The 26,297-nt window shown below is 34.3% G+C and overlaps 1 protein-coding gene across 3 annotated transcripts; it reads left to right on the top strand.

Annotated features, from left to right (window-relative positions):
• The first annotated feature begins 16,738 nt into the window (after positions 1-16,738).
• LOC149144477 (putative E3 ubiquitin-protein ligase RHY1A) lies at positions 16,739-20,751 on the top strand. Of its 3 annotated transcripts, none has more exons than XM_089448772.1 (3): positions 16,739-17,011; positions 19,968-20,065; positions 20,237-20,751. In XM_089448772.1, exons 1-3 carry the CDS (start codon positions 16,874-16,876, stop codon positions 20,601-20,603), a joined length of 603 nt encoding a protein of 200 aa, XP_089304898.1. In that variant the 5' UTR covers positions 16,739-16,873; the 3' UTR covers positions 20,604-20,751. The 3 variants fall into 3 exon arrangements, with proteins under 3 accessions (XP_089304898.1, XP_089304897.1, XP_089304899.1); XM_089448771.1 differs by having other exon boundaries at positions 19,944-20,065; XM_089448773.1 differs by lacking the exon at positions 20,237-20,751 and having other exon boundaries at positions 17,678-19,968.
• Positions 20,752-26,297: the final 5,546 nt, after the last annotated feature.

Raw genomic sequence — 26,297 nt, 5'->3', positions numbered from 1 at the left:
GCGATATAAGACCCAAACGTGATATTAATATAAATTGCAGTGAATAATCCCAGTAGGTCCAGGCCTTATCACATATCACAATCGGGAACGGGAGCAGGGTATGGACTTTGGAACTTTTGCGATAGTCCGCGGATGCGGGATTTTATAGATTACAATTGATTTTCCCGTCGGGTCCGGTCTAATCAAAATAGGCAAGAGGTAGGACTTAAGCTTTTGTGGTTTATTGCGATAGCCGCGGATGCGGGGAATGTATGAATTGTTTTAATTATCCCGTCAGGTCCGATCTTCGTCGCAATCGCATTCAGTTGGCCTAATCACAATCACAATTCAATTAAGGTAATGGGGCATGGACTTGCGCCTTTGGAACTTCCATGACAGTCACGGACGTGGGGAATTATGAATTGAGATGTATATTTTTCCATAAGGTCCGTGCTTTATCGCATATCGCAATACGTGGTGTATAGGGGTTTTTGCGTTATGTTGATTTATTATGGGATATGCGATGCGGAGTATGTCAGAGTGTTGAAGTTTGTAAAGACTTCAACCTTCGGGAATCTTAAAAATATGTTTTTTTAAATCAAATAACCCATAATGTTTAATACTTAAGTCTAAGTATAGTTTGTGTCTCGGGGGCTATTTAATTTGGTTTTTTGGGATAATCAAGACTTTTCTAATATTGAAGAGTCCCTATTTTAATATAATAAATTTCATACGAAAATTATAATATATTAAAATGGGGTTTGTTGAAAAATACAACAGGTTGCTATGTTGTTATGTGTCATGTTGGTTTGCTTCTCAGCAAGTTGATCATTGTAAATATTTCATCGAGCTAAATTATAAATCTCCATGGGCAGTATGTTTTGCTTTCAGCAATCTTGTTGGTTTTAGGTGTCATTAAACACCGATGGTGGTTTTCCCCAAGGGAGATGGTTTTGTAACAACCCTGGTCAAAATTCCATGTAAATAAAGTAAATGAAGGAAAAATAATAACCAAGGTCACGGGACACATATTCCAAGCTGGATGTTGGGAAAAACACCCTAGTGTGGGTGTTCATTTGGTTTATTATGGCTGAAGGAAATTGGCAAAGGCAATGGCAAAGGATTTGGAAAGGTATGAGGCATTAATTGGCATTTTATTTACGAAAATAATGGAAATTAGGAGAAAAGGAAGGTGAAAGGTCACATGTTTCATGTGAGGAGGAAAATAATGGAAAATTGAAGAAAATAGAGGCTTCATTAATAAAAAGGCTTATGAGGATTAGTTGGTACCTTTGGTCAGTTCAGTTTAGAGTTCTCTCTCTATTCTCTCTCTCTCTCACCCTTGGACACTTAGAGATTTCTTGGAGCACTTTAGCATTGGATCAAGGAAAGCAAAGGAAGGACCAAGAAGGCAAATGAAAGTAAACAAGGAAGAGAAGGATCAAGCAGTTACAATGAGATTATTTGCAGGTATGTATTTGCATGTGTGATTTCCTTGCTATATTTGGCATGCATGGTACATGCATGTGTGCATTTGGTTCTCTTACTGTCATTGGCATGGGCTTTTCCAGGTATGATAGTTTTCTTCAACCTTGCCTTGTCATTTCTGAATAGTCATGGTGTGATGGGTTCTCTTATATTTGGTTGAGCTGGATTTTCGAATGGTTTCGAAACTGAGTGAGGTGGTCTGTAAAATAAAGAACACATGGCCTAGGAATCCCTGAACCGGACTAGGATTGTGGTAAAGCTAGATTTTGTGTGCCTCGATGGGCCTAGGAATCCTAGACTAGTGAATGGTGGGATATACAATAAATCTTAGAGGTGTGTGCCCTCGATCAAACCTAGGAATTCTTGACTCATGAATGGAAGGATATATGGTAAATCCTGGAGGGTGGAGCCTTGATTAGGCCTAGGAATCCTTGATCATTTTATGGTGGGATATACGGTAAACCCTAGAGACTAGGAGACAAGAAAAGTCTTCACGGTGTAGGTGGAGAAATCTGGTGGAATCCATGCTTGTTTAGGGCCTAGTGATCCGGTGGGGATTGTGGTAAAGCTTGAGGAAACCTGGTTTGGTTTGGTTTTGAGTCCCACATTCATGCTTGGAATATGGCACAGGGGTGATTGGCTGAAAGAAATATTTGGTTCAACCAATATATGTTCGGGTGGTTTGTGGAAGTCTCATACTTGGTTGGATTTTGTATTCATTAATAATAGTTTCTTCTCCTTGGTATTTCGTGTGTAAATGTGCTGGCTTATATGTGGATTTTATGGTTATACCCTTGTTATTTATGTTGGTTATATGTTGGTTATATGTTGGTTATGAGTATGGTTTATGACATAATTAATGTATGGATCTCATCATGTTTTGATTAGTAATTGAAATTACAATGACTACATGACCTAATAGATGCTAATGCAACTATTTTGATATGGAAATAATGCTTCTTTATGAATCTCAGATAAGTGTGAGACCCCTATGCTCAGATCTGTTATTATGACCTGTAGAATGCATAATTTTGATATATTTGACGAAATCTCTGTCATGGCTAGTAGGGGTTCAGTCAAGTCATTGATCAAGTTTTTGCATTAGTACCTTTGTTTCAGTGTCGTTTATCATTTCTAGAAGTTTCGTGAATTTATGGGCAATGGCCTGAGTCCTAGCCCTAAAAAAGTGGCATAGAATCTAGGGTCGTTCACTCAAAACTAGGTGAAAAAGTTCACAGCCGTTGGCATGCCCTTGCTGTGGGAGCAACAGGAAGGCCTCAGTCGCATGCATGACTTGTCATGGGAGCGGCTAGGGGTCCAAGTCAATGAAATGTCAAGTTGTCTCAGAGGTTGGTCACCTGGAAGTGTTGGTTGGCTCCTGAAGGTTCTGTAACATGTGTGGAAGGTCAAATTGGTTTGGTGTTGTCGGTTCCACTTCCTTAACTATACATGGGGAGTTGAATCACATCATAGTAGCTTCTCGTTATATGTTTACCCCAACAGACTGGTTAACTTGGGTAAATGTAGGAGGAAGGTGTTACAAGAAATGAGTCATTAGTCAGGAAGGTATTTTAAACGATAAAGATAAACCCTAACCATTGCCATTGTTGATTGTTTAGGGTTCAGTTTACACTGTTGATATGATCTAAAAGTTAAGTCAACACGTCAACACCATAATATAACACATAATCATAAGAAATATGCACCATAGTTATTGAAGACTCTAAAAACACAACATTAATATTATACCACATGAAGAACATAAACCAAAGTTGAAAGTTTTATAATAATAACTTTTGAATATGGTTAATAAATCAGAACTCCTAAATATTGAGTAACACATAATGAAAATTGTGGTGGTATAAGTTATAAACATATTGTATAACATGTACAGGTATGCCAAGCATTAAACAATAATTGCGCTATTATAGGTGATGATAAGTTCTATGCAGATAGTCGAGAAGGCCTAAATTAATATAAATGACCAAGTTTTTAATTAAAATATATTTTGGCATATGGTATACCAAGTTGTAGTTAAGAAATAAAACAAAATGAACTCAAAATGTACTATGATTTAATGTTAATTGCTAATAATAAATACAAAAGTCATAAAGACTTTTAAACAAAATCCTTCTTCTAATATTGTACTTTTGAAGGATTTTCTCTAGGCATAATGAATGGATAAAAGAATAGAACATAGAGAAGTTGTCAATGAATTATTGAAGCTCATAAGAATCAAAGACTTAGGGAGTAGTCATTATAAGAGACCACCTGGAATATAGACAACAGAAACAATGATTCATGGTTTGTTACAAAGAGAGAGGCAGGAGAGACCCCCATATTGGAGAGTAGTCTCCCAACGATTCTTGATTGGTGTACCAATCCATATGGTAGAGAGATTGTAGAATGATTAAGAGTTGATATGTGCAATATGTAGCCACCTTGGAATAGAAGTCACAATAAACCTTGCATATGTACATCTTCCTATCTAGAAGGAAGTTATTGCTGCTAAGTTACCTATGCAGACTAGTACACATGGTTGATGTATAGTAAGGATAATTCTACAAGAAGTAGAGGTCCAAGACATTGTTGCATTAGGACAAGCAAGGCTTTGAGGGTGGGGAACATGTTGTAGAGGCCTCTTAGGCCTATGTAAGTCATCATACATAATAAGTAATCGTGAGTAACAAAGGGTAAATGTATGAGGTAAAATGAATGATTGGTTGGAGTGGGTACAATTGCTCCAACCACATCCCTTATGTACAAAGACACATTAAGACTAATAGAAACATGGTTGGAATTCCTCCCCAAACTCTATTCTTCTTTGTGTATAATGTGTATGTTCTCATTGTTCTCATGATGTAGCCCATTGCGGTTTCAAGAGAAGGCACTTCCTTCGACAAGAACCATAGTTTGAGATAAAGGAAGGTTGGGAATAGGGGCATCACGCTCAACTAGAACCAAAGATCATGGCACTTGATTCCTCTTGGAATTATCATGGATATCAAAAATATTTGAGCAAGAAATAGGATATGAGGGTGGTAGCTTACTATAATCATCTTCAGGAGAGCCTATAGGAAGAGGAATCAATTCGTCAACTTTTGGAGAAGCCTCTTGTTTTAATATCAAAGGACTTTCATCTTTATGAACCTTTTCTGGCATAACATCTTCATTTCTCACCAACACTGGCCCCAACATCGAATTTTTTTGACCCAATTTTTTACATAAGAACCATGAAGAGGACTAGTTTGTCACAAAAATATCTTGTGTGACCCACCTCATGGCACCTAAAGCACCACCCATTACTCACTCAATTTCTTTGAGAAACCCTTCATGAAGGTCTAATTCAACCTGAATCCAAGCCCACTATCTATCAAACTTAGAGTCCCAATTTGGTTCTAATCCAACAAAGTGATGAAATTAATTTCGTTGGCTAATGAAATCATTAATTCTTTGCACCAAAATATCAGAGGGAGTCTCAACAGGATCACCCACACTTTCTGAATATAGTTTGGCTCCCTTGATGGGTCAAAGTTTATAGTCCACTTTTGTAAAACAAGAACCAACAACTCCTAGGTCCAACTTTTTCCCAAAAGCTTCTTTGCATCTACAAAAGACCATAATAAGAAACAAAGCCAACCATAGTAAGCACATGGAAAACCAAAGCATAACCCAAGCATGGAACCTGACCCTCTTAAGCCATGCCTTGAGAGATTCCATATGCATAGTCTTCCCACTAAAATGCCTCACTAAAACCTTACCTAGGACATTTGGGATTTCTCCAATGCCTTTGTTCCTCCCCACCACCATTTTCTCCTCCTTTTGGCCCTGATACATCTCTTCTTCCCTAAATGAGGCATAATTATGTGAATATCCACCTCGTTTATCTACACTTCATGTGAAATTTTTTATTGATAGGGGATGAATGAAATATGTGACTAAGAGGGAAGATTTTCGAGCTTCGAGAGAATGCTTGCATATCTTAATCCTTTTGAAACACTTCCTCAGAGTAAAACTCTACACGTCGCCTCAACCTTTTGCATGGGAACCTTAATATTCATATTAAGATTGGATTGGAAGATGCCATATGTCCCTCCTTCATCGTGATATTAAAGAAAGAAATATTTGGAATAGTAGTTCAATTGCAGACGAAATATTTGGATAGGACTTATACTATCCTCTTTGTAATCAAGTAAATCCTCCTCCATTAAAACTTTCCACTTGTATTTTTTCATATCTTATTGGAAAGGAGATAAGAAAAGTATGAGCTTGGCAATTGCATAGAAACTTCTTGAGAGATATGGTTAGATGACCGAAAAAGGGCTCGAGGATGGGGATCTAATTCAGTGCCAAGACAATGCTAGCTTATAAGAAACTTGTAGAAACCCTTGTACTGAAGTAGAATTAACATCATCAATAACACACACACACACATAATTCAATCATGTTTAATGCTTTTGCTTGGATTTGAAGTGATATAAGAAACCTCTACCTAGGGGTACCCTTAACATGGTTGGATCTTAGGTGTCTCTTCTCAATAACTATTGAGTTTCAACCCTAGGTTATCATATAGAACGAGGTACTTCAAAACTAGACAAACTGTTGAGATTTGACTAACCTCTTTCCATTTTAAAATATTAAAATTTTGAGAAATACAATTTATCTTGATAAATATTTTAGAAAAACAATTTATAAATAATTCAAAAATAAATAAATAAAATAAAACAACAACATTTTATGAACTTATACGAACAAACAAAATAGCGTTTCAATAAAACCAAAAAAGAAATATTGTATGGTATATATAAATAAAAATGCAAAAAAATTATAATATAAGATTATAATAGCATACCTTCTTAATAAAATGGGAATGCCAATGAAATTGGAAGAAAAAAATAGTTTGCGTTATGGGAAGTTGTGATTAAAGTAGTTAGTGAAGATTTTTTAAGTGAAGGTTTTATGTTGATTATATAAAAGAATTTTATTTTTTTTTATTAAATTAGGCAAACTTATTGTTGGAGGAAAAACACTACACATTTGTGACTATTGGTATGTCACAAGGCAAACAAGACTAATAGCATAGAAAAAGGTTTGAAGTCATGAAAAATATTCAATAAGTCAGATAGTATTGTTCAAGATCAGATAACTAGAGAAATAATAATAGTAGAAACTAATAGGCAAGTAGACAACTTTATAGAACTTTTTAAAACAAATTACTTTGATGTGCATCATCATTAGCCCGTGGGAGAGGCCCCCTAGGTGGGAGGTTGATGTGGGGTGGGAGGTTGATGTGGACCATCATTAGCCTGTGGGAGAGACCACTTGGTATGCCACAATTGAAACAAGACTAGTAGCATAGAAAAAGGTTTGAAGTCATGAAAAATATTCAATAAATCAAATAGTATTGTTCAAGATTACTGATTCTGATCCTATCAAGATAACTAGAGAAATAATAATAGTAGAAACTAATAGGCAAGTAGACAACCTTATAGAACTTTTTAAAACAAATTACTTTGATGTGCACCATCATTATCCCGTGGGAGAGGCCCCCTAGGTGGGAGGTTGATGTGGGGTGGGAGGTTGATGTGGACCATCATTAGCCTGTGGGAGAGCCCACCTAGGTGGGAGGAGGAACCTAGTCTTCCTCCCCGCTATTGATGAAGTCTAAGTTGGCTAGTTTCTTGCTTAGAATCGAGACTTTTGCATCCAATTTATTAACTCGTTGATGCAAAACATCGATACAAACAATAATTTCTTCTTGAGCTTCATTATGTTCAACCAATACTTTACACATGGTTCTCTCTGTATCTCATATCCATTGTGCAACATTATTCACTATGTCCATGTCAAATAAAAAAGGACACTCGAACTTGGCTTTGTGTTTTTCCACCTCAATTTCTTCTCGAGCTAACTACACTATGCACTTGCATTATTTGTGGATCAAGGCTTCATAATTGACTTGGGCCCTATTATGGAATGACTGCACTCAGTTAGAGTTTCCATGACTAGCGAAGGAGCTTCCTCTATGCAGCACTGTGATAATAGGTTAGGAGGTCAGGGTGGAGATGAGGAGGTTGAATATAAAAAAGGGAGTCCACAACAACCTACCTAGTAGCAATGATTTTCCTTTGAACAGAGTGAAAAGGGGTGTTGTACTGACCAAGGAGCCTAATATGAATTGAAAGGGGATTGAGGGAAATTAAGTTAAAAAATGAAATTAAAATAATCAAAAGAACTTAGGGAAAACAAAACAAGGGAGAAGAAAAGGCACAAAGAAAAGAGGAAACAACCAACTCAAACTTGTAGAGAACCATAAATAGAACTAAAACATGTCCTCATATTACGCTCCTCGAGAATTGATGGCTTTTTTTCGTAGGTACCCTTCAAATGCACCATCATCATTGTGTAGTATGCCACATCCTGGATCCAAAACAAACCTAATTTCACTTTAAGTGGTAATTTTAAGGCTAATTCTTAATATTTTTTTAACCAAAGTACATTCTTGTTTTTACCATAATTTTTAATTAAATTTATAGAAATATGAAAAAAAACAATAATTTCATTTCAAACTATAGAAATAGGTAAGAATAGCTAATAAACAATGATAAGTATTAATCTCTAATAAGCATAAAACAAACTTACTTCCATTTTATCATGAAAATTCTTAATTTATAAATAAACTTTGTTACAATACCATGAGTTATGAAAACCATATGTTCAAAAATCCATAATTTAATTCATATAACACTTGTTCATATAATTTTTTTTTAATAATAAATCAATTGATTTAATTAAAAGGAAAAAAAGCATAACAACTTTCAGGGCGCTGAATCCATTTATGCATTCAAAGATGCATTTAAAAAAAAAAAACTATTTCGTTTATAAGTTAGACTTGGCCGAATATAAATATCAACTTTTTGCAAATATTTTAGTAGATCCATCTATAAAAATTAAAATAACCCATAGCATTGATACATGGTATTCATGTGGAATATAACATATTTAAAGGGGGAAATTAAACTAGCCTAGATCCATCTTAACTAAGAATCTACCAAGCGCAAATAGAGATCAAATATCTTTTCACTCTAGAAGAATTTTGCAATTGAAAAAATAATAAGAAATTTAGAGTTAAGAGGGTAAATCTATTTCTCCCCCAACAAACAAACAAACAAACAAACAAAAACAAAAAAAAACACCACGTATATTTTTTTTTGAAAAATAATAACGAGATTCCAAGATTTTTAGCAGTTTTGGCGAAATTGACCACTCCTTAGACCATGCCGAAATTAAATGCAACAATTGGACCACTAATAAGGCGGTTTCTGACAGGGGGCGTAGCGCAGAGCGTACAGTCACAGTGTGAACAATTTTCTCTGCGGCTAAAGTCTTATGGATTCGCCAAAATTTAGAAGCGCTTTATAATATCTTCCAAATTCAGAGACGGTGGTTTGACCCCGAGAATGAGAGGGAACATGTTTTGCAGAACATGGTCCCAGGGAATTAAAGGCAACAGGCTTTGCCTGAGGAGAAGTCTGAACCGGGTCGCAAGATTGGCTTTGGCAGCTTTTGCATTGGTTTGATTTCTGTTAATTAATGAATGCACGCATTATTAAGGATAATTCTTCATTCTTGATAAGTGATTGCTTCCAGGCTGCTCTTTATTTTGCGTAGATTGCTGACAGGTCCGGCGATCAGAGTCCCCGGAGACGCAGAGGCGAAGAGATCTTGGTCGATGACGCCAGAATCAGGCCGGTATCGTAGAAAATTGTGGACTAGCAGAGACGGGAAACCGGAGGCGTTTCGGTTTGCCGCAGTCGACAGGAAGTGGAAGATGCAATGACGATCCTGCCAGGCTTCCAGTGCAGAGCAGAGGGCAAATTGTGTGCCGGGTCCTCGAAGTCGATAGCATAAATTCGGACCGGTGGTCGAATGACAGTTGGACAAATAGGGTTTCTTTTTCAGCGAACGGTTTTGGACTGGTAAAAGCCCTCCCTGTATTCCTTCCGCATAATGATTAAAAATGAAAAAATAATATCGGCGAATGGTTTTGGACTGGTAAAGCCCTCCCTGTATTCCTTCGGCATGATGATTACACATGAAAAACTTATTTATTTTTATGAATGTGAGTAGCTCAATAAGACTAAAAAATACACACAGTGAGCTGATAACAGGTTTCATGACAATTTGTGGAAATCTGAGCAACGACTTCCCCAAACTGGAAAATAAAAATAAACAAATGATTCAGATTAAAAATAGCACAAATTTTCTGATACTGAAAATACCACTGGTTTTATGACACACTAATAATGTAATTGGTTTCATAACATTTTGGGGGAAGTTGGAGTAAAAATTTCACCAAATTAGAAAATAAAAATAAATCATTATAGATTTATTTAAAATAGGGATTTAACAAGAGTTACAGACATTTAATTTTTTTTTTTTTAATTTTTGTTTTGGTTGACATGGATAAAATTTAAATTTTGATAGTGGCTAGACATTGTTACATATTATACTGGACGGTAGAATTAATTTTGACCCCGGTCCTAGAGTCAAACTAGCCGTTGGTCAAGTTAGCCGTTGGAGGCTCCACTCAAACTATTTAACATGCTAAGCTGGATCTGTTTCTTCAACTTGTCCTGACGATGAACCATACTAGTTGGTTCGAAACGCATCGACAAATGGTATTCCATGTGATTTTCGCCGAAAAATCTCTCACTAAATTCATACTAAAATTAACACAAATTTTCATATACCGAAAAATAAGACTGATTTTATGACCCAAAGTGTGATTGGTTTCATAACATTTTGTGGAAGTCTGACAACGATTTTCCCAAACTAGAAAATAAAAATAAACAAATGATATAGAGTAAAAATAGCACAGGTTTTCTGAGACTGAAAATACCACTGGTTTTATGACATAATCAATGTGTAATTGGTTTCATAGCATTTTGTGGAATTCTCCTACACTGGAAAATAAAAACAAAAAAAATGATTCAGACTTAAAATAGCACAGGTTTTCTGTGGCTGAAAAATACCACTGGTTTTATGACACGGGTTTCCTAACATTTTAGGTAAGTCTGAGCCATGACTGCCCCAAACTAGAAAACAACCAATTCTAAGAATAGCACAGGTTTTCTGACAAACTGTGAGCGTAAGTGTTTTCATAACATTATCTGAAATGTGGGCAACGACTTCCCTAAATTAGAAAACAAAAATAAACAAATGATTGTTACAAAAAATACCAGAGGTTTTATAACATACTGTGGGAGTGAAATTAATTAATAAATTTTATAGTTTGGAACTGGATGATTAATTTAATATAATAATATGAGAACTGTTATGCATTTTTCATTTTAGTAGTGTACAAATTGTAATCTCAATTTATTTAATATATATCAGTTTAATATGTATCTGGGAAAATATTATCTATAACAATAAAATAATATAGTAATCAAATTATATGAATCATTCAATTCTAAAACAGTCTTATTAAAACACAGATCACATCTTTGTCTTCTCGGATATATAAATATCAATATATATTTGCCTTTATCTGAGATTTTTATATATTAAAATATTATTTTTAATCTTTTTAACTACTATCAATAATCAATACATTCAGAATTAAAATAATTATTTTTTTTTCAATCATTCTTAATATTCAATACATTGAGAGTTACATAATTATTATATTTTCAATTATTTTTATTATTTAATATCTATAAAATTAAAATAATCAGTAAAATTATATAAACAAAATTGTTGGTAAATATGAATATATATTAATCCATAATCATTTTTTATTTTTATTTAAACTTTTATGATTAATATTAATTTTTTTAAATTAATTTCTAATTAATTACATTATTGTCAAAACACTTTATAATAAATCTCATTTTATTAAAATTAAAAAAAATATTAATTAATTATAATTTTATTTTAAAATATTATTAATTATAATTTTATTTTAAAATATTATTATTTATAAAAATGATTAATATATAATTTAAACATATATACATTTAAAATGGCATAGTCTAAAGGCGAATGTTCGCTTCCTGGTATATAGCGGCAACGGAGGCATCGGGTCTTTCTGGGGGACTTGCAGTGTTATGGGATCCGAGATAGATCTCTGCAAAAACCTTCAGATGCCTTGGGGGAATTTTGATCTCTTGAAAATTCAGAGGATGTACTAATAGGATTCATATATTGAATGTTTATGCACCCTACAAGGATAGAGCGTCCTATTGGGAACACTTCATTGCCTCTGGAATCTTGGAGAACGAAGCGCTCCTCATCGCGAGTGATCTCAATTGCACATTGGGACCAGATGAAGTTTGGGGGGCAGGGAAAAAAGCCGATTCTATTGGGGAGAAAATCAAGGAAGCGATGATGCTATTCAATTATGTAGACATCTGTCCGAAATCTTTGACCCCCACATGGGACAATGGGCGCTCTGGTGAAGCCTATATAGCAAAAAGGTTGGACAGATACATCATGCACGAATAGTTGATGGAGAAACTTGGTATCCCGACCACTCTCACTCTCCCTGTGTTTATTTCAGACCATAGGCCGGTCTCTCTTCAATGGATGAACTCAAAAGCTCGCAAAAGTTATCCTTTCAAATTCAACAGGTATTGGCTAGAAGAAGAAGCATTTAACAACATGGTTCGGGAATGTTGGATGGTGAACAGTTTTACAACAAGTGCCTCTCCATCAGAGCACTTGATTAACAAAATGAGCAATCTTAAATCCAAAGTGAAAGAGTGGCAAATACAAAAAAAACAATCAAATGTTATTGAGCTGAAGAAGATTGAAAAGGAACTTGCTGATATAGCTGATGGCATGATTGCTCAGTCCATTTCATGGAACACTCAGGCTCGGATATGGGAACTTGAAAAGAAGAAACAAAGTCTATTAAAGTTTGAAGAAATCTCCTGGAGGCTTAAAAGCCGAGTCACTTGGATGAAGGAGGGTGATAAGAACACTAAGTTCTTCCATCGATTTGCTAGCAAAAGAAGAGCTATAAATTCTATTTGGCAAATCAAAAATGAAGAGGGAGATTATCTGTACTCCCAAGAAGACATATCAAAAGAAGCAGTCAAATATTTTAAAAAAGCATATGAAAGAGAGGCTAACAGGAAGATAAATGACATCATATGGGGGATAGATCCTCTTACAAGAATGTTCAATGATGAAGATAATGAAAGGCTCTTTGTTGCGGTTACGGAGGAGGAATTACTTTCTGTAATGAAATCATTTAAGAAGGACAAATGCCCCGACCAAGATGGCTGAACCGTAGATATTTTCATCCACTTCTATGATATAATGAAAAAAGACATTTTGGGCATGGTGGAAGAGATTAGAAGCCAAGGGAAAATTCATCAAAATATTTCATCCACCTACATAGCACTGATTCCGAAAAGAAATGACTCCTCTTCTTTTGCAGACTATAGACCGGTTTTTTTGTGTAATGTCATTTATAAAATCACTTCTAAAATCATAGCAGAGAGAATCCGAGGCAAGTTATCAGAATATTTCGAAAGAACAACACGGGTTTCTATGTGGAAGAAACATTCTAGAAGTTGTGGCCATAGCTGAGGGAGCTATGCATTCTATGCAAACAAAAAATGTTGGGGCTGCCATTCTCAAAATTGATTTAAAAAAAGCCTACGATTGCCTTGACTGGAGCTATCTCAGATGTTTACTCATCAAGATCAGGCTAAACGACAAGTGCACAAAATGGATCATGTCTTGCGTGGAAGGAGTCAACTACGCGATCCTCATCAATGGATACCCCACATCTTTTTTCCTGGCCGAAAGAGGTCTCCGGCATGGGTGCTCATTATCTCCAATATTATTCATCTTGGTCATGGATACCCTTAGTCTTCACATCAAAAAAGCGGTTAATGATGGAAAAATTGGTCCCCTTGTCATCTCCAGAGGTAACTATCTTACACACAATCTCTTTGTGGATGATGTGCTGCTGTGTGCTAGGCTTTGCAGATTCACCTGGCATATAATGAATGAGATTTTATATTTATTTCAAACAGCCACTGGACTATATGTCAATGAGGACAAATCCACATTTCATTATGGCAAGGATGAGAAAGAAGAAATGGTTTATATCTCTTAGCGTTTTAATATTCGGGCGGTATTCATAAGGAGGGGTTAAAATATTTGGGGTATCATCTTAAGCCCTTAGGATACAATATTTTGGACTGGTCATGGATCATAAACAGATTTTATAAGAGGATTCAAGGGTGGCAATTTAAATGCTTATCTCTTGCTGGCAGAATGATTTTATCTCAATCGGTTCTGGCACAAATCAGTGTATATTGGGCTCATTTGTTCTACATTCCATCGACTATAATTAACAAATTAAACAGTTTAATGGCAACCTTCATCTGGGGTGGAAGCAAGGAGAGGAGGAAATATCATCTTTCAAGACTGGAAAACATCTCTCTCCCAAAAAAATATGGGGGTTGGGGCATCATGAATCTGCGCCTCTTTGGCAGAGCTCTCCTATGCAAATCATTGTGGTGGGCGATCTTTGGAAAGAGCTTATGGAGTTAGACTATTAAATTGAAATACCTTGGGAATGAAGATATTTTCTATTGGTATAGAAATTGTCTTTCATGGCCCTCACAAGGTTCAGCGATTTGGAGGAGCTTCCAGAAAATTCTTCCTTTTTTCTGCAGGAACTTCATATGGAAATTTCAAAATGGTAACAACGACCTTATAGGTCTGGAAGCCATTAAGGGAGTAGAAATGGACCCTATTATCACCCCACAACGTCTCACGTTACTACACCAAAAGGGTATCTTCTATTGGGCACAGGTAATAGAAGGTTGGAAGAATGCCATCCCGATATGGAAAACAAATAGAGATCTGGGCCCAGAAGGTGAATTCACTGCCCAATGGAATAGAATTATTTGGAATATGAGGAATGCGGGTTTTTATAAAACTGAAGACAGAGATCGTATTGAATGGCAGGCAAAGAAAGAAAGGTCTAGTATTTTAGTAAGAGACATATACCTCTCTTTGATACAACAACAAAGGGAGTCCTCCCGGAAAATCTTCCCTTTAGCCCTATGGAAGGCCAATTGTCCGATAAAAATCATCTTGTTTTCGTGGCTAGTTTATCATAATAAAAATCTCACCTAGAATAATTTGTAGAAAAGGAGCTGGCAGGGACCAGTAATTTGCATGATCTGCCTTGCCAATTCAGAAGATAACCTACATATGTTTTTAAATTGCCCAAAAACTCAGAACTTATGGATGAATTTGGCTTCTTACTTTGGTTTTTCTGCTGTTTCACATCCTTCCATAACTTAAGCTTTTGAATGGTGGGGTTCACAAAAATCTATCTGGCGTCCCATTCCATTGATAGTTATTTGGTTCATATGGAAGTGGAGGAACAAAAGAATCTTCCAAAACAGTAGTGAGAGTTTTGGAAGCATTATAGACAAGATTATTCCATATTACTTCTCCTTTCTACAAATAATGCCACAGTAGCTCATCTTCCCAAGAGCTCACTTCTATGGTGCGGCAAAGGATGGCATGTGCGCTTGTGGTGTTTACATAGGTATTTCAAATGATCTCCAATTCTCCATATACTGGAATGGTGGCAAAGGGTCAAATAACAAGGCAGAGGCCATGGCCCTGCATGGCCTTCTCATTTTCTGTACTTTCATGGATATTGGACCTATAAATGTATATGGGGACTCGAAAATTATCATAGAACATGTGAAAGGCAAGCAAAAAATAACAAATGACAGCCTTACAGGATGGCTGGGCAGGATTGCTTCTCTATGGAAGTCTGCTACTTTTCCTATCCAACATATAAAGCGCAATCAAAATGTTCAAGCGGATGTGTTATCAAAGAAAGGAATGCATGCTCCAATCGGTATATGGCATCTGGTCATCTCTATGGATTCCTATACATATGATATACAACCCTTCTCTATGCCCGACATTTAAAGTTTACATGTTTCTGGTATGCGATAAGACCTTTATTTTTGGATATTATCTCTGATCTACAGGTCTTCGACTACCCTCATAGTCCATAAAATTTTGCTAATAATTTTTGTATGCCAACGATGAGCCACTGATGTAATATCCATAGAATATAAGGGCATAATCCTAGACAAAAAGTCCACCATTTTCTGTATATATCAGTTTTGTTTTTCTCAACATAATATAAATCATATACTACTTTTTCTTCTGAAAAAAAAAAAAAAAAAAAAAAAAAAAAAAAAAAAAAAAAAACAAACAAACAAACAAACAAACAAACAAAAACAAAAAAAAAACTTATAGACGAAATAACATTTTTTATCGAATTTCACAAAAATCAGGGAATACAAATTCAAGATTCTTTGTTCTTTAAAATACATTTTTTAATGCATAAATGGATTCAGCACTCTGAAAAACTCTAGGGGCACTTGAATTATGCAGATTAAACAATTTAAACTCAAGTTTTTAAAAATCTCTATTAGATTTTGATAAAAATTAACCAAAAAATGATCGTGAAAAAAGTCATTTCGTCTATAGCTTAGACTACACCTTTAAAAACACTTGTATCAAAATTTTTAACTATAAACATTTATCCCCACCTTACAATGGAGATTCTTAATATGTAAATAGGTTTTGTTGCAAAACCATAGGTCAATATCATGGTTTATCGATACCACATGCCTAAAAACGCATAACTCAATTCATATGGCACGTGTTTATTCAACATTTTTTTAATAATCAATCATATTACTTGGGAAACTAGATGTGGAAAATAACTAAAAAAAACTTGGGAATAACAATTGTGTACATTTTCATTTGAAACTTAAAAACATTTCATTTTGGAATGTGATGTTTTCAGAGACATCAAGAAGGATAGTTATGAGAATATGTTAAAATGGATTCCTTGGTAATGTCTTTTCAACCAGAGAATTGGTAGAAGCTTGGACCAGCGCATTATCAATTTGAATAAGAAAATGATTGAATTGCAAAAGGTGAAAAACAAAAACACTAATGATCCCATAGACTATATTTTTTTAGTTGAGAGAAAATTAAAATATCATTTCACTTTTCTGTTAAAAAAGTAAATTAAAAATAACCACATTTTATTAAAAATAAATCTCAACTTTTTATTTAAAATATTAAACTAAACTTAAATCCCTATCCCTAAATAATTATAAATAATTAAATTAAAATTCTAAAAATCTTATTCCAAATATACTTACTTTCTAATTAAAAACATTATAAAAACAAATCAAAACCAGCGACCTGATCAAAACCAGCGACCTGATATATATAGTAGGAAGGCAGGGGATTGATAGAGTCTTGACATTCCGACCACATTACTTCGGGTGAATTTTCAGTTGTTTTGGGTGAAATTCCAGTAGCTGGAATGCTGTTAGCGGTGCACGCTCGTCGACGGTTTTATCGCGGAGATGTCTCTTCAAATCATAGCCAGAATTCTTGGGCCGCTGGAAAGACAAGGCGTGCCGTGCCCTTTGATGATCGCGGAGCTGCAAGCAATCCAATGGTAATGTCTCAATTCTTTGATCGGTGGTTTTGCTGAATTGCTTTGTCATGCAGGATCAGTTGGTTGGTAGATACCTCTGTAACAGATTTGAATTTGACAACTGAAACTCAGAGCTCATACTTATCTGACATCCACATAAGTATAGACCAAAGTGACTGAAAATACTGGGTTTTTTGTTAAAATAAACGAGCCGACTTTTTTATGAAGATAAATGAGCAAAACCCCGATGATTGTCTTTGTTCCTAAGACTTTTGTGGTTCATTTTCTCGGGGGACATGATTACCCTTTCATTATAACCAAAAATGGCTTCTACAGTAATCTCTGGTCATGAAAAATTGCTTCTACCATTGTCTATGGTGGGAATGGTGGTGATGAGGTTTGGAACCTATATTGTCTGTATACATAAAATTAGTCCAAGGTATGTGTTTGTATGGTTAGCTCCATTTAGGAAAATTATAATTGGTACAATGGTGGGAATGGTGGTGATGAGGTTTGGAACCTATATTGTCTGTATACATAAAATTAGTCCAAGGTATGTGTTTGTATGGTTAGCTCCATTTAGGAAAATTATAATTGGTTTGGTGATGCGTTGAGAAAGATTCCTTTGCCATTATTTGAACTTTCCAAATAACATTGATGACTCTTTTTTGACATCTTGGTTTACAGGTGGCGAAGCTCACTGCTTACGGGTAACATCATGCTTATTGGGTATCAATGTTCGCATAGTGGTTTGAGAGTTTCACACTCTGTTGTGAAATTTCAGTCACCACATTATATTTATTCACAATTTTGCTTATTGTAGTCTTGATGAACAGAGACACTTTCTGAATCTCCATTTCCAAAAAAAAATCATCAAAGCCACCCGTTAAGAGATGAATTTTAAAATTCCATTAGTTTACCTTTACTGCTCTTGAAGAGCTAGCAAGGCCTACCCATACGGTCCTCAACTTATTACTCATCTTATATCTATTTTTTTTAGGTTTTGAAAGCTTTTTCAATATATATTTCGATAAAATTTGGTTTAAATGCAATAGAAATGCGTTGGAATTACAAGTTTGATTTGTAAATTTTGTATAATCAGAATGGTCTAAATTTTTTTAGAATGTTGAATCTATTTTTACATTCAAAAATAAAGCTCAAATAACAAAATACCATAACATGATTTGAATAAAAATTATTTTATCAAATTCGAACGAAAAATTCCGAAACCAAACTCACTTTTTAATTATCCAAGTACGCAACAAACTTTTTAGTTATCCAAATATCCCTTGATATGCCAATTGCCCTCTTATAAACATGTTACTTCCCAAATATATGTTGTCATTCGATAAATGAGTGAAAATCTACTCTTTTCTTTTCAGTGTCCATACATAAAAAAGGATGGATTCCTACAAGTTTCAGTCTTGATTCTTGATCCTGTAGTGTTTTTAAAGCTTGAAAAATTAGAAATATCTCTGGCTCTTAATCGTGATGAAAAACAATGGAACATTTTTAATTAGGTAAGTGTGCAAAGAGTATTGGTGTTCATAAAGACTTCTCATTCTCTATTTGTGAGCAATGGCAACTAATGGTCCAACCTCTCGGTACTTGTTCTGGGATTTTAAGATGTATTTTATGAAGTATATTTTGGTTGTATACACGGTTTCTTCTGTAGCACTGGGTTGAAATGTAAGTGTTAGTTGAAATTGTAAGTGTAGTAATCTATTTTTTGAAGCGATTGGAGTGGGTTGAGGAAATTTTCACAGAAAGAGTGTAAGACTTATACTTGCTGTTTTGAGTGAATTGGGGCGTGACCCATCACTGAGATTGATATGAGATAAATTGTAAATGGATAAACCATGATAATCAAATTGCCTATGGTGAAAACACTTGTACCTAATAAGAATGGAATTACGCCTAAATCCCAAACTTGGCCAAATCCACATATCCATGCAGCCAGTTCCACTGGGTTATTGGAGTTATGGCCTCAGAATTGGTAGATGAACCTTGCTATGTTTCTTTCATGATCGCTGAATACTCCATGCCCTAGCTAAGCCCAGGTTTCCTTTAGAGGCTCTATTGGAATTGTTTTTCTTCATTGCCATGTCTGATGGTCTGTCAATTGATTGATTGTATGGGACACTAATTAAGTTACCCTCTTATTAGTTTCTTGTTAATGCAATTTGTTGAGATTCCTTTTATATATTTCTTGCATCTATTTTTCCTGTTTTTCTCGACCTTTGAGATTGGATGTCTCTTTCAAACTTTGATACAAGTTACAATTCTGCTAGCTTACATAGTTTTACAAAACTGCCTTTCTATTTTCTGCATACAGGGCATAAACTCAGGCAGAATTGTGAGATCTTCATGTAGAACTTAGGAAAATAGTCAGTAGTTTTAGGGGTCACCTTTATCTTATATTACAGTAACTAGGAGTTTGGTCTAAAGGTTAATGGGCGGCTGTTCACCTCTGATCACAAATTTCTGAGTCACCTTTATCTTATATTACAATCGCTAGGAGTTTGGTCTAAAGGTTAATGGGTAGCTGTTCACCTCTGATCACAAATTTCTGAAAGCATGGGTATCATTTGTAGACACGTCTGTTGGTATTCTTTGAAATTAGGAACCAAAGGCTTTGAGCTCATAATTCCTGTGGCTCCCTCTGATATCATGTAGACTAGAAATTTTCTTTGTATGTCATATGCATTTGGTGTATTTGTCAGCATATAATATCATGCTATTGGGATTAAAACCTAGGGTTGGATTATATATTTTAAATTTAAAGTTTTTAAGTAAAAGAGGCTATCGGAATTGAATTATCTTTCCATTTCCACTGTTAAGAAACTTGCAATGTTGAGTGAACGTCAAGGCAGAGAGATCATGCCATATCGATCCTTTTCTCAAGTATATATCCACATATAGCAAGACGAGTAACATTTTATTCTTATGGCAGACAAGACCTATAACCCTGTACCAGACAGACCAGAATGATAATGATAACCTCAATGAAGTTATACTGGAGGCACGGGAACGATTGGAGGAGAGACTGAGGGCATCATCAACATCGAATAGGAGGTTTGTATAATTATTCTCAACTCCAAGAACTGTGTATATGAAGCTGTTTTATATTAAAAAAGCCTTTAAGACTGTAGATTGGTGAGAATTTGTTTGGGTTTGATGTTTAATTTGTCCTTATAACCTAACAGATGGATAGTGATCTTGGTAAAATCTTTTATTTACATGCAGGGATAGTCATGTTAGGCGGGTTAATAATAGAGAACAGGTTTATGTTGGTGGTTTGATTGCTGAAGCAAGGGAACCATCGGAGCTTGTTAGAGATATCCAGCCAACTTCTGTGGCAACAAGTAAAACATGTATTGATCTTCTAAGAAAAGAGATATATGTACCAGAAACAAAAGAAGGAAATTCTTGGTTGAAGTTAAAATCAAGTGCTTCGGAAACAGAGGATTGTGCTGTTTGCTTAGAATGTTTCAAACTGAATCAGGTGCTTATCCATCTTACATGTGGCCATAAGTTTCACTCATCTTGCTTAATTCCGTGGTTGGATACTAATCAGCATTGCCCATGTTGTAGGGCCAAAGTTTTACCTTAGTCAATTTTCATCTTAAACTTTTAAATTAGGAAATGTTTCTGTAATCCATATCAGAAACACAGCTTTGACATGGGTTCAGCAGTTGTTGAAGTAGCTAGGAGTCCTTCAGCTGCATGTATATATATAATATGAGTCGAGAATTTGTTTATTTTGAGATAGTTTATGATGGATGGATCCCTTTGCTATGTGTACATGCAGCAACGAATATAATGTTTGTAAATATAACAATAAAATCTTGTGCATTAATTTATATAAGATAAAAATTGCCCTTTTCTCTTTTAATTTTGTTGTGATTATTTAATGATTGATTAAACCCCAAGGTCCATCCTGGATGGTAGCTGAAAACAGGAATGCTGTCGCTTGGGAAAAATTATGAAATCTTAATTGAAGAGGGAAACATTTCAGCACGATATTATTTAGCAAGATATCTTCAATGCAAATTTAAGATTCAGACAAAAATAAGAAAAATGAAAATATTTTATAAGTGTGTTAATTATTGAACAATATGGGTGGGACTATGGCAAATTGATTCTAAACACCAAAATTTCAGAAGCCGCCAAAATTCCAGAGGCTGGAGTTGAACTAAATAGTATAACTTAAAAATGTGCATGAATTTAGCACAAATAAATAATAATATATATATAGAGAGAGAAAAAGAAATAATACAAATCATCAGCTAAAAGTTTTAATAATGAGCCATTTTGTTTAATTATTGATTAATCTTCAAAAAAATTAATAAATAAATATAAGATGTCAATGATTCTATTTATTTATCTAGCTACATCTGTTGTTTATATATAAAAGTGTTAATGGGCATGGCTTTTGGTATGATAGTTTTGTATTACTTAATAACAATAATATGTTTATAATTATTTTCACTTAACACATTATAATAATAGGCATTCATATATATTATTGAATAACTATGATGTAAACTAGTATGTGTTATGCATCTTTATAAATATCAATGTTGAGGGGTAATTAATGCACTTTAACAATTTATCACTGGGCAATAACCCCTACCAAGCTTTTACACCCACTTTGTCATTCCATCAAACAAATTTCATTCCATCCAAAGCCTTGATCAAAACATCAATTGCATTGTCGTCTTTTACTATACTTACTTTCATATTCTTTGTTCTTGAATGCAATTTGTTATTTTTTTGTCAAATAAATAGTGTTTTCATGGTCTCACATAAGATCATGGGTTTATCTTGAAACAAATATCTCTACAAAAACATTGCAACCAAGCACTTCCTTAAAAGTTTCTATAGTGATGATGTATGTTGCCTTTACACTAGATTGGAAAACCACTTGTTTCCTTTTGTTGTAGCTCACAACAATTCCCAACAAGCTAAAAATATAGACACTTTTGGTATCTACATTATCACCAAAGTTAAGCGTCAACAAAGTTGTGCACTTGAAGCTTGTTGTTTCCCTCCCCATGATAGCAAATAGTATAATCCTTGGTGTTTTGTAGATATCTCAATATTGTCCTCACAATTGTCCAATGTTGTTTCCTTAGATCGGTCATAACCCTAGACACAACTCCCATTGCATGAGATAACTTTGGTCTTGTGTAGTGCATGAGCTTTCCAAGCACATTGAAATATGTCATTGTTACCACATTTTTTCTTCTCCCTGCATAATCTTAGGACTCATGTCATATACAACAATACCCCACTTGAGATGGAGTATTAACTAGGATACACCAATCCATCCTAAAGAGTTCAAGAATGTCTTAAACATACTTCCAACAAGTAAATTATAACTTTCTATTCTTGTGGTATCTTATCACCTCCATACCCAAACAATAATGCAATGGACCTAGATCCTTCATGATCATGCTTGCTTGACTAATACCCGCCCAATACCTTAGAATCAATACTCAAGGTAAGATCAATGTATAAGACCAAAATTATGAAGTGAATATCTGCCTATTCCTGGTAGACACAATGATCAACTTGACTTCTTACAAAGTCTTGTCCAATCACATACCTATCAAACATGTGGTACAACTTACCTTGCGCACTACAATAGACCATACAATGATTTATCCAACTTGCACACCAAGCCTTCTCTCCCACTTAGTTCAATTTGTTTGGGTGTCACATTAAGATTTACTCCATGAGTTGTCCATGAAAATATATTGATTCCAAGTCCATTTGCTCAATTTCTAAATCATATTAGTGATTATTGCCAACAACCACGTAATACAATCTTATTTGGCCACTGGGGAGGGGTTCATCATTATCCATAGTCTCAACTTGAGAGTAACCACATCTATTAATTAAACATTTTATCTCTCCACAAAACCATCAACTCTATACTTCTTCTTAAAACACCCAGCTACAACCAACGACTTTCCTGTCTTTGAGGAATTCTTGCGAATGCCACACTTGGTTTGGGGCAATAGCCATTATTTCCCCTGTGTCTTTCTTCCAATGAATTGCCTCATCATGGCTAATATCCTCTTTCACATTTATAGGTTCATCAAACATGAAATATAAGGCAAAATAGCTAAATCAGAAAGCTCAAAACTATACCTGACAAGCACTTTTCTTTGCCAAAGACTTCTTAGGCCTTGATTTCTTTGATAATTTTCAGAATACTCACCATCATCTTGAAATTGTTCAACATCATTATGAGTTCACTAATTTCCTGTTGTTCTTCTCTAGCAATGTCATTTTCTTGACTTATACATGATTAGAACTCAATTTTGTGGCTTTGACGTGTTGTAACCTACATCAACATTTCCATTCGCTTAACTACCTAATGCTCAATTCCATATTGTTGTGGTTTAACCTCTACAATTATCTCACGTTGTACCAAATTTGTGTAAACAAAATATATATCATGATATTCTCCAAGAGGCTTTTCTTTGAAGACCATATATCAATTATGTGTATGACACTATTCTGATGGAATCCACAACTAGTATTCCTTGATCCCTTCACTATGGCCAATATGAGTGTTGAATGCACCAAAAAAAGTTGTTCAGTTTCTACATGTTTTTCATAGGCACATGCATGTAAGTGTCACATCTAAAACTCTAATATTAATACAAAACTATTTTTTCCACTTCAATCAAAATTCCTTTGGTGTCTTATCACTCAATATGGATCTAGATGATAAATTGTTGACATAATTTATTGTATGCACAACTTCAGCCCAAAAATGCTTTGCTTAATCCAGTGTCCACCTTCATGTTTCGAGGATTTTCCAACAAGGTCTTGTTCAATCTTTTAACAAATCAATTTTATTGAGTTGAATGTAGTTGCATCTTCATTATAATATCATGTGACTTACAAAATGCATCAAATTCTTTGGAAAATACTCACCATATTTATTACTCCTCAAGGCCTTCACTTGCTTGTTAGTTTTCCTTTCACTTTGACCACAATAATTTTGAAGACCTCAAGAGAATTGTTCTTCAACTTTATAAAGTACACCCCTGAATTTCTAAAGGAGTGACTGAATATTTAGACCGCCCAATGGAAACCACATCCATTGGCTTACAAATGTCTGAATGTACAAACTCAAGAATGTTCATTTCTCTAGTCACTTGAAGAAAGAGGAACTATTTTATGTTTCCCATGGACACGTGCTTCAAAAGCTAAAAAGAATCAAGGTTTATAGTTTTTAATCCATAGGAAATATTCTTGTTGCATATCTGTTGTAGGGTCTTTTCTCCAAGATTCCTCATCCTTCATTGTCACAACATCAATCTTGACATTTGTATAGAGTTGAGCAGGTTAAGGTTAATCTAGACAATGGAATTCTCATTCATCTTGTCTTAATCCTCTTGCTTCATAATATCCAGGTTTTTATCCTTAACACTAACATCCTTCAACACTCTCTCAATAAGGAAATATGTCATTTTCAATTTCCAAATATTGAAGTTGCCATTGGTAAACTTTTCACTCCTTGTTAGAGCCCATTTTCTACTACGTAAGTCCTTAAATCCTCCAACTGAAGTTGAGTTGAATGAAACACACCAAACTAAATCGCTTGAATCTTAGAGAAATAAACTATGCCTAGATTTGAAACACAAAAACATTCAAACATAAGCTCTCCTCTAACACAATGATTCAGAACATAATTACCAACTTAACAAGAATTGTGACTATTTGAAAACACTTTCGGAAGAAATCATATTGGTAGATTTAGGCCAACACGTTTCAAACCAACCTATGTGGCTCATCATCAGGACAAGATGAAAAATCAGATCATAGCGGCAAGTTAAATAGGGAGATAAAACTTTCTAACGGCTATAGGGAAAATGGCTATAAAAACGGCTATATTTAACTAGATAGGAAAAAGAGACAATTATTTTTATTTATTATTGAATAATTATAAATTAATTAAATCAAATTAAATATTAACTCCAACATATAATTATATAAAACTAACATGACCCAAAATATATAAATAAAAATAATTAAACAAATGATTATAATCAACTCTAAAACAATAGTCTAAGAAAAATCACTATTTTAGTCAAAGGGGAAAAAATATTAAAGGGTAATAGAAATGATATCAAATATATAAATATTATTAATTAATTATAAACTAAAAAAAAATGTTATCTTTAATTATAAAATAAGTTTATAAGTAATATGTTTAATTTTTTTTTATTTTATATATAGTTATTTGAAGGCTTGGGCACCAATGGAAAAAGATATATATATATATATATATATATATATATATATTTTCGCCCCAGAAAACCCATATTTTTGGGTAAAAAACACCAACATCAACCCCCAAATAAAAGATTTGTATCTTCAAATGTGGATTTCTTGACTCATTTTACTTATAAAATTTGATGATGCTTTTATATTTCCAATATTGATTCACCAATGCCTCATGACTTACATAGAGTTTGAGAGTACAAATGAATTGGAATTTCCTTTGTTCTTTCGAGTGTATTCTGTTTGTACTCTTTGCATCAAATTGTCATGACTTGCTTGGTGTTGGCTCTGAATTGGTTTCATATTTTGCATTTCTTCCATCAGATGTCATGTGAAAATCCATTGCTTTCACTCATTATTAATCATATGATTGATGGTTTCACGTATTTTCGTGACCTAAGACATAAGATATATAAACAACAAAGCCTCGTGATAATTTCATAAAGGAGCAACTATTTCCCCAACAATTGATGAGTATTTAACATTATTTAAATGCAACAAGATGCTAGAGACAAATATATTAAAAGATTGCACCTCAAGATTGATTGACTTAAATTCGAAGACATGTTGAACATGGAGTGATGTGGAGGGAGAATTTATGGCTAAGGACACCATAAGGTCATATTGTGGCTCATCCAAGACTATCCAATGATTCTTTACATTTCTTGTGATTAACCCATTTAATTCTTTGGTACTGAAAAAAAACCCATTTAATTCTTTGGTGTTCACAATTAGGTTAAGTATTTTGGATACTTTGTGAGTCAAGTAAATGTTTGAATGAGGATGTTAATCATTCTACTCAACACCCATGCTCTTGAATGAAATAATAATGACTTTGTGGATATACAATGTTACTTAATTCTTCATGAAAATCTATGCATGAATTGTTTGAATATGAATTTTGATTGTATAAAATGATAACTAGTAGTTTTGTGCTTTTATTTACTACAATGATTATTTTTTGTGGCTTATGTAATTGAATTATTTAAAATCCTTACAA

The sequence above is a fragment of the Pinus tabuliformis genome, chromosome X (genome assembly GCF_031772625.1).
Source record: "Pinus tabuliformis cultivar Carrire ecotype Pingquan chromosome X, CPIR1, whole genome shotgun sequence".
In the NCBI taxonomy this organism is placed as follows: Eukaryota; Viridiplantae; Streptophyta; class Pinopsida; order Pinales; family Pinaceae; genus Pinus; species Pinus tabuliformis.
The sequence above is the reverse complement of the archived record's forward strand: the minus strand, read 5'-3'. Positions and strand labels throughout refer to the sequence as shown.